The sequence below is a fragment of the Pantherophis guttatus genome, chromosome 2 (genome assembly GCF_059756535.1).
Source record: "Pantherophis guttatus breed Tessera chromosome 2, ASM5975653v1, whole genome shotgun sequence".
Lineage (NCBI taxonomy): Eukaryota > Metazoa > Chordata > Lepidosauria > Squamata > Colubridae > Pantherophis > Pantherophis guttatus.
The window spans coordinates 172,740,480-172,750,639 of record NC_142064.1 but is presented as its reverse complement, the minus strand read 5'-3'; the positions used below and the strand labels follow the sequence as shown (position 1 = coordinate 172,750,639).

Below are 10,160 nucleotides of genomic sequence, written 5' to 3'. Positions count from 1 at the left end.
ACAAATTGGGAGTTTTTCCACAAGAGACCTATGCAGCTTGTCCATTTATCCTTTGCCTCAAATTCTGTTACACCTTCCTCTGTATCTCACTTCAGCCTTTTTCTTACTGTTCCATGTCCTCCTGCAAGACAGTTAACTTGTCTCTGGTTGCTGTCTTCCCATCCTTCTCCGATCTTGAAGGGTTGCCACAGGTAGCTCTTATCTCTGCTATCAGGTACGTAAAACAGATCTGGTCACTATTCTTGTTTTCCACCTTTCTCGGAACATCCCCACTTTTCACTGTGTTCAAATTCGACTCATCTATCTTACTTCTTATAACAAGATTCCCCACAAAGAAAGAGGCAAGTAATTTGGAGAACAAAAGACAACGTATGAAGGGATGGGTGGATGTGATGGAAGAAAGAATGGTTTGCAAGAGTAGAAGGATGTGAAGAGGCTGAGTCAATGGGGTTGTAACCATAGCTAAACATCTACCTATGTTTCCTTTCCTTTTGTTCTTATATCACATCCTCATATTTTTTTGGCTTTTATGTATTCCGCATAATGTGTTAACCCCCATATGGAAATAGTTTGATGTGTGTACATGGAAATATAAGAATCATCCACACGGAGCATAAGATTAGTATATTGTTAGTGAAAGAAATGTGGATTGTTTATTTCTGCTTGTATCTTTTTGGCTTTGTCAACATTCCACAATGATAGCTCTGAAGGGTAAGGTCAAACAGGCACCATGGCAATTGTGGCAGCACAATCCAAGTCCCATCTCCAGAAGTTGTAAATGCCTCCAGAAGTTGTAAATGCTCCAACACTGGAAGTTTTAAAGAAGAGATTAGATAACTATTTCTCTGAAGTGGTGTAGGGTTTCGTGCCTAAGCATGGAGTTGGACTAGAAGACCTCTAAGGTCCCTTCCAACTCTGTTATTCTATCTTCTATCTCTTTGTAGGTGTGTGCATCTTGTCTGGTTTTGCCCTCCCTATGGATTGATATGTAATACTCATACCTAATTCCTAATCTGTGGTCTCTGGCCAAGACCACAGCTGATGGACAGTTATTACTAAAAATGCTTACAGATAATCTTTGATAATTAGTTTAACAACCATTCAAAGTTAAGATAGTGCTGAAAAAACTGACTTATAACCAGTCCTTGCACTTACAACCAGTGCAGCATCCCCACAGTCATGTGATCAAAGGACAACAGGATCTTTCACGTCTGTCCCTGCTTCTAAAGGCATTTAGCATAAATTATGAAAATACCACTCCATCTAATAACATGACATTTTTCTCTCACGTAGTATGTTATACTTGAACTGGTTACTTCACATATTATGCTGAAAGTTACAAGAATCCCAAGTGAGAAAAATCAACATGTCCTTCTATAGAACAGACCTGCGCATGCGCCAAGATGGCAGCTCTCGCCTAATCTCCATCTGATGATGGGGCGGCTTTGAGTTGTTTGGAGGTCCATCGGGGCTGATTTAACTCCCTTCAGCCCAAGCACCAACTAGGGGAGCCTTTTCCCAGCTCAACGAGGTTTCTCTCACCCTCTGGATCATTGGAGCTGGGCAGAAATTGGCATGTGAAGGCCCATGGGAGGCTAACTCTAGCAGTTCCGTTAATGGCAGTTACACCAGTTCCTCCATTCTTAAAGCAATGGCATTTGGAACGACAATGGCAGCGGGCAGCGGCGACGAACGGCACCATGGCAGTCCCTGTCAAGCCCTGGACACCCTGGCGGCTCCGAATTGGTTTGGGGCCATGCTGGGAAACCTGAAGCTGCCCTCACCAATGATAGCTGCTGGGGCAGTAATGACGCCTCTTCGAGAGGCCTGAGCTGCCGTGAGAGGATGACTAGATTTTTATCCTCTGTCCATCCTGAGATAGCACTAAACTCCTTCCCCCTGCCGTGAGAGGGCAAGGGAAACCAGTTTCTTACCCACACTGAATTTATTACTCATCTGCCTCAAGACTCTTACATCAGACTGTTGGACACACCAAATGCTATACCCATCTGACTTACTAGATGTATTTGGCGACCCAATTCTTGGCATTGCGAGACTCTCCCCTCTCGCAAATTTGGCCCTCCACATTATCGAGGGCCTACCTTGATGATGGATTTTGGAATCCCGAGAGGTGGCACGTGCTAAGAGGGGATTAAGGGCTTTTTTATCTAATTTTCTAACCAAAATTTTAATGGCTTCTGAAAGGGGGGTGGGTATAAACAGGGTGGATCATGTGGATTTGGGGGGCAATCCACAGAGGGAGGGATTAGTAAATAATTTTCCAAAAGTGAAGCCAAAGTCAATACAAAATTACATCATAGGAAACTCGGAAGTGGGAATAGACAGGCTTAATACTGGCATGGAAATGGCTGTTCCATCAAGGTTATGGTTGGGAGGGGCAGATATGGTGGGAGCAGGAGCAGGTCCACAGCTAACAAAGCCCCCCTCATTTGTGACCTAATTCAGGAGGGGAAAGCGGACCTGGCAGGTATTACAGAGACCTGGTTGGGCAATGAAGGGGGGGTTCCCCTCGTAGAAATGTGCCCACCAGCTTTCCACGCATTCCATCAGCCAAGGACTCGGGGCAGGGGTGGAGGTGTGGCAGTCATTATAAAGGAAGGTCTTGACCCTAGGGAAGTCACTGTCCCTCAGACAACCGGATGTGAGTCCCTCCTCGTGAAGTGAGGTTATGGGTTACAGATGGGCCTGTTGATTGCGTACCTGGCTCCCTGCCACATATCAGCAGCCCTGCCTGAGCTCCTCAATGTAATAGCCGAGGTGGCAGTTGGGACTCCTAAGCTACTGGTTATGGGAGATTTCAACCTGCCATCCATCGGTGAAACGTCTGAAGGGGCTCGGGAGTTTATGGCTTCCATGACGGCCATGGACCTGACCCAATTAGTTCATGGCCCTACTCACATGGGGGGGACACACTCTGGATTTGATCTTTATCTCTGACCAGTGGCTGAATGGTCTAGATATAGGGAATATAGTCATCGAACCCTTGTCATGGTCAGACCATTCTCTCCTTAAGCTTGACCTTCTGACGCTACAACCCACCACAGGGAGGCGGAATCAATTAAATGGTTCCGCCTCAGGTGCCTGATGGATCCTGATAGGTTCCGGATGGAGCTTGGGCCATTTCCTGAGACCTTGTCTCATGACTCGGCTGAAGACCTAGTGGCATCCTGGGATAGGATGGCTGCTGGTGCTTTAGACCGGGTCGTGCCTTTGCGGTCTCTGACCCGGTGTCGAACCTACCCAGCTCCTTGGTTCTCTGATGAGCTGAGGGGGATGAAACACCGGAAAAGACGCCAAGAGAGCAGTTGGAGGGCCAGTCGTTCGGAATCCGACCGAACACTAGTGAGATCTTATATTAAGACCTACTTAGTGGTGATAAAAGTGGCAAAATGTAACTATTTTTCCGCTCTTATTGCATCGGCAGATAATCGCCCAGCCGCCTTGTTTAGGGTTACCCGCTCTCTACTCCAGCTGAGAGCCTGGGAAGACCCTCTGCAAGGATGAGCTGAGGATTTTGCACAATATCTGCATGATAAAATTGCTCAGATTCGGGAAGGCTTGGACTCTAACTGGGTTAATTCGGATGAAATGACGAGGGCAGATCTTGAGGACATTATCTGGGATGAGTTTGATACTGTGACTCCTGAGGACGTGGACAGTTTACTGGGGAAGCTGAATGCGACCACATGTTTAATGGACCCTTCCTGGCTAGTGCTGTCTACCCGGGAGGTTACACGTAGCTGGCTCCAGAGAATTATTAACGCTTCCCTGAGCGAGGGATTCTTACCTCCCACCTTGAAAGAGGCGGTGGTGAGACCCCTCCTTAAAAAGCCCTCTCTGGATCCGGCTGTTTTAGCAAACTACCGTCCAGTCTCCAACTTTTGCTTTTTAGCGAAGGTTGTCGAAAGTGTGGTGGCATGACAGCTTCCACAGTACCTGGATGAAGCTGTCTATCTAGACTCGTTCCAGTCTGGCTTCAGGCCTGGATACAGCACAGAAACAGCATTGGTCGCGTTGGTTGATGATCTCTGGAGGGCTCAGGATAAGGGATGTTCCTCTATCCTGGTCCTATTAGATCTCTCAGCAGCTTTTGATACCATTGATCATGGTATCATGCTGCACCGGTTGGAGGGGCTGGGAGTGGGAGGCACCGTATTACAGTGGTTCTCATCCTACCTCTCTGACAGGTCACAGTCAGTGTTGACAGGTGGACAGAGATCGATCTCGAGGCCCCTTACTTGCGGGGTGCCACAGGGGTCGGTCCTCTCGCCTCTCCTGTTCAACATTTATGTGAAGCCGTTGGGGGAGATCATCCGTGGTTTTGGGGTGCGATGTCATCTGTACGCTGATGACACTCAACTGTACATCTCCACCACAAACCACCCCAATGATGCCCTTGAAGTGATGTCCCGGTGCCTTGAGGCCGTACGCGTCTGGATGGGGAGAAACAGACTTTGACTCAACCCTTCCAAGACTGAGTGGCTGTGGCTGCCGGCATCCTGGTACAGCCAGTTAGTCCCATCACTAACTATTGGGGATGAGTCATTGACCCCCGCAGAGAAAGCTTGCAATTTAGGCATCCTCCTGGATGCACAACTGTCTTTAGAAGATCATATAACAGCCGTGGCCAGAGGAGCTTTCTATCAGGTTTGCCTGATTCGCCAATTGCGTCCCTTTCTAGACCGGGACTCCTTACGCACAGTCACTCAAGCCCTTGTCATTTCCCAACTGGATTACTGCAATGCTCTCTACATGGGGCTCCCCTTGAAGTGCAGCCAGAAGCTCCAACTCGTCCAGAATGTGGCCGCACGAGTAATTATGGGAGCAACATGGCACTCACATGTAACACCTCTTCTACGCGAGCTGCACTGGTTTCCGGTGGCCTTCTGAGTGCGCTTCAAGGTGTTGGTTCTTACCTTTAAAGTGCTCCATGGCTTAGGACCTGAGTACTTACGAGACCACCTACTGCAACCGATATCCTCCCACCAACCAATACGCTCTCACAGAGTAGGCCTACTCATAGTACCATCATTAAAACAATGTCGTCTAGTACTTCCAAGGGAGAGAGCCTTCTCTGTGGGGCACCTACTCTTTGGAACAGCATACCCCCCGGAATACGAATAATCCCAGCTCTTCGCACTTTCCGACGTGCCCTGAAGACCTTTCTGTTTCAACAAGCAGGGCTAGCATAAACACCTAAATTCTATGCCAAGGTCTTAGCAGATACACCAAGTTGACTCAATTTATTATTTACTGTTTATAAATATACATATATATATATTATATGTATATGAAATCTTAATCTGTTCACCGCCCTGAGTCCTTTGGGAGAAGGGCAGCATAGAAATTCAATAAATAAATAAATAAATAAATAAATAAATAAATAAATAAATAAATAAATAAATAAATGTTATAACAAAGGGATAGGATTAAGTGAACTGTCTTCAAAATTTAATATTGAAAGAAAAAATTAAGACTGAATCTGCTGCGTAGTGGAAACTTACTGAGTGGAGAAACAAGCCTGTCAAAGAAGCTACAATGGATTCTCAATTCTCAAGATGAAGTTTAATATGTGCAGGTGAGCTGTGACACAGTTTTGCATATTAACCCGCTAAGGCAATTTCCTTTTCCAGACACAGTAAAAATATGGGAAAAACATTTTAGGAGCCAAAATTGACTTTTGTCATTCTATATGTAAGAGAGTTGCAACAGGATAAAGAAACCAGTGCTTGCTTTCATTGTGGGGCCAGAGAGACACAAACACAGACACACGCTCACACACACACAGTTCAAAAGTTAGCCATTTATCAGATTCCAGCTGCACACTGGGTGAAAATTCAAGTAGAGGACAATTCATAGAATTATTGATTCATACTTTTATTGAGCACAGAGGTTGGAGCCAACCTGCCATCAAGATAGCTTAGGAGCCATCAGTTAAGAGACTTTGCAGCACCGGGCTGTAGTCCAGTCCATATTGCCACATTGGCAGTGACAAACTGAGTTGTGACGAATATCCCAAGATCCACAAGCCATTCCACAGGCACATGAAGTGGGTATAAAACCTAGGAAGGAAGAAAGAAAAGAAAGATAGAAAAGATGAAGGTTGTACAGATTTAGTGTTTTACATCAGTTGAGTGTTTGGAACAATTGTGATATACATGGCAAGCTAAGCAGATTCCTTCAGCAGTTGGCTTAGTTTGCATTTCATACCCATACATACACAAGACAGGCAGACGTCAGAGAAAGGGATTTGATAGAGGAGGTTTTTTTCCCCACCTAATCCTCTTCTCTTAGCTCCTGATCTTCTCCCACAAGTTATTAGTTCTCACCTGATGGACAACTGGCAGTGGCACCTCCAGCTTTCACATCTAGGCAAGCCATATTGGGTCTTGGTATATATGAAGGCACTGGGAAATGAAACCAGTAGTTATTATTAACACATGCATCCTTATTCAAATAGGATTCTTTATTTTTGCTTTGCAATCATTTGTCTCACTGGCTTTTGCTTTGCTTTTGTCTTTTTGTTTTCATTCTCAAGAAAACAAAGATATATTCTTCATATTCATGTACAGGAAAAAATTACCCATAACGTCGACTTAAAATTACAGAATGAAGCAAAATATTTTAACATTGGACATATTGAAGGACATTTTTAGATAAGTTAATTTTAAGTGTCAACAGACAATCTGCCTATATGAGTGCACTGTGTCTAAAATACGTTATGGAAAGGTAATCTTAAAAACTAATAATAAAAATTATTATTAAATATAGAGGCCCATGAATTGAATTTTGGATAGTAGGCTTTTTTGTGGAAAAAGTGGCTGCACACCTTCCAGATGGAAGAGGCTGGTCCCTCAAAAAATCAGCAAAACCAATTGGAACCACCCAGGTGCCAACAGAGAACAGACTGTTGCAGGCTGCCTCTCCCGTGCACAGCAAAACACTCTATGTTGCCTTCAGAAAGCATCTGAGGATAGGAGAGGAGGAAAAGCACCACATTTAGAGCAGTGTGTAAATCGATCGTCTGGCTATCTCAACTACAGATGGACAATGGAGATGTAGGCCGTGGCTTGCTCTGGAAATGGTTAGTGAACCATTCTGATAGCAGGTCAAGGATGCATTGTACATTTGCTCTTTGACACCCTGCATTTAACTGTTTCAGATTTCACTTTTTTAAAGTCAGCCTGTGCTCCTACCTAAAATGAAAGAAAATCATTAACCACATGAGCAAATCCAATATACCTATAACAATACTTTCCCTCCCTTTTTATTATTTGCTCTGGGTTAAACAGGAGATCTGAAGTGTATGTCCCATATCTAAGGCAGGTGATGTGTACAATAAATCTATGTTCAGAAATATACTGTTTGCTCTAGTGATTAAGTCATGGAACCAAGTGATCGGAGAAACATCTCCTCCCAATTTCATCCACCAGTCTCACATGGGCAGGCAGAGAAGGCATGTTGTGAATCCTTTTTCATTAAAGAACCTTGACTGGTGAGGTCCAGGAAGAGAGGCCTCTCTGCTGTTGTCCCCACACCACAAACCAGCTTATCCCCAGAGGTGAGGCAAATCCCCACTCTCAAGGCCTTCCGGAAGAAGATTAAGACCCGCCTCTGCCAACGTATCTGCAGGTCCAAGAGTGCTATGCAACCCTGGGGGTGGTTGGGGGGTTGAAGGTGCTCACTCTGCCTTTTTTACTTTGTAATTGTCCCTTTCAAATTAGCTTTAAGCTACTTTTTAACTTGTTTTACGTATATCTTTTATACCATTATACTGTTTATTCTGTAAACTGGTGAGAGACATACAAGTGTGATGAGGAGTATAGAAATTTTATAAATAAAGGTAGAAATCAGGAAACTGAGAGTTTCAATCCTGCCTTAATATAGAAGCCAATTGGGTGACTTTGGGCCAGTCACTCTCTCAGCCAACTTAAGCCACAGGGTTGTCGTTGTTGTGAGGAAAATAGGAGGAGGAAGGAGTATTAGGTATGTTTATTATTTATTATTATTTATTAAATTTTTATACCGCCCTTCTCCCGAAGGACTCCGGGCGGTGAATAGCCAAGATTAAAATACATACAATATGAAAATTAAAATAATTTAAAACATAATTAAATCAATTTGGCTTCCCCAATTTAAAACCCCTTACCCATAAAATTAACCAGTTAAAAATTTTAAGCCACCTTGTGTTATTTAAAATTATTAATAAAGGAGGAATATAAATAAATAACAAAATAAAAAATAAAAAGCTAAATACCTGTGGAAGCAATTATTTGCTTAATCTTCGATTCAATCACGCTATCAATTGCACATGTCTGAGTATTTGCATATTTTTCGAAAAGCAACACAGTAAAAAGTAGGAATATGAAGAGCTTCTTCATCTTAGTGATGCAGAACTTCCTGCAGAGAAAGAAATGTAGTAATTTCCTCCAACATGGTATTTTAGAGCCCCTTTATTTCTATATCTTTCTTTCTTCCCCAGGCCTACTCACTTTACCCAACATTCAGAGAAAAAGAAATCTCTGCATGTCTACATATATTAGCAATAGCACTTAGACTTACATACCGCTTCACAGTGCTTTATAGCCCTCTCTAAGTGGTTTAGATATTAGAAAGTAATATGTATGTTTGTAAGTATAAATGGATTAAACAAAAAAAAAATCAGTGCTACAACCCACATTTGGTTGTAAATCAGTTATTTTCCTGGGACTGGAACTCCTTCCTTTGTCAACTGGAGAACATCAGGATATCCAACTGTTGTCATCTCCAGGAGGCAGCGCTAGGTTTTAGGTCCCCCCCCCCCACCTTTGGGGCATTATAAGGGGTGTAAGGGAGTAGGAAAGCTCTGGAAGGCAAACTCTTTGCCGTTGCCCAATTAAACCCATAACCCTCTCCATCATCCCTGCCAGAGTCTGCAATTAAGGAAAATATTAATTAAATGCAATATGGAAAAAATTACTGAAGTATTCATGAATTCACCAATGAAAAAAGATCTGAGATAAGGATCTCTTAAGTAGCTTTATCCAAGTTACTTGAACAATCATATCATTGTCATATAAATTCTTGCAGGTTCATCTCTCATTCTTCAACTTAATAAGATGTAGGCAATTTCAGCTAGGAAGAATGTTGACTATTACAGACCCAGTGATGGAATTTAGAGCCATCAATGTTTTCCTGACACAGTATTGCTTCCAGTATCTGATGAAAACTTTGAAAATTCTTCCATATTGACTTCTCTGAACTTTTAGTTCACCAAAATGTAGCTATGCTGGATTCTTTTAAAGATGCTGCAGTTGAAATTTTAATGCCTTCACTTGTTTTTGCAATTATTACTGTATTTTAATATTCTGTTGCTATAAACCAGCCAGAAAATACTGCTCTTAGGTAGGCTACAAATATGGTAATATAACATGTTTAACCACTAGATTCCTACAAAGAAAAATTAAAATGATTTCTCTAGTCATGATCAATATGAATCTGTAGCAAATTCCAAATAACCCATGACAGGTATTTCACTTATAAGTCAAAGGTTCTATTGAGTTTTTAACTGGCAGTAACAGGATTTCATCCATTTATTTACTCAAATTAATCTTCTATGAAGAAAAGTCAAATCAACAAACAAGCAATCTGTAACCTGACAATGCAATCAGAAGCCCCTTGGCGTTCTATGGGATGGATTCTCAGATAAACATACAGGACTGTAGATACTCTATGGCCTTAGAGTAGCCTCCTGTTCTTATCCCCTCCTTCCCTTGCCAAAAGAAGACCAAACTTACCTTTAACAACAAGGATTATTTTCCCAAATGTTCTTTGTCCCGAACAAATTACCCACCTATAAATACCATAGAGTTCCCCACTCTTTTTCACCTGATTGGTCTAAATGTTTCAAAATGGTTTCACTCCTCCCCTTTCCTACCTGACATACCATTCTTGTTTGCAACAGGAACATTATTATTTTTCTCAGGCACTTGGGGAATGTCCTGGTTTGCTCAATATTGAGCCACAGAGCAGGAAGTAGCAACCAAGAGTTTTTCTAAGACAAATCTGATGCAAATCTGTCTTCAAGAATATGTTAACTCCATTGACACGATTTCCTCTAAGATTAACAATTTTATGTATTTGAAAATGAAAACTCTATT

General features: G+C 42.6%; 1 protein-coding gene across 1 annotated transcript; it reads right to left on the bottom strand.

Annotated features, from left to right (window-relative positions):
* Positions 1-5,882: 5,882 nt before the first annotated feature.
* Positions 5,883-9,905, bottom strand: LOC148115436 (resistin-like beta). The gene is made up of 4 exons (XM_087885064.1): positions 9,798-9,905; positions 8,279-8,421; positions 6,351-6,428; positions 5,883-6,083 (listed from the first exon to the last, which is right to left on the bottom strand). The coding sequence occupies exons 2-4, from the start codon at positions 8,400-8,402 to the stop codon at positions 5,956-5,958; spliced, it is 330 nt and encodes a 109-aa protein (XP_087741190.1). The 5' UTR covers positions 8,403-8,421; positions 9,798-9,905; the 3' UTR covers positions 5,883-5,955.
* Positions 9,906-10,160: the final 255 nt, after the last annotated feature.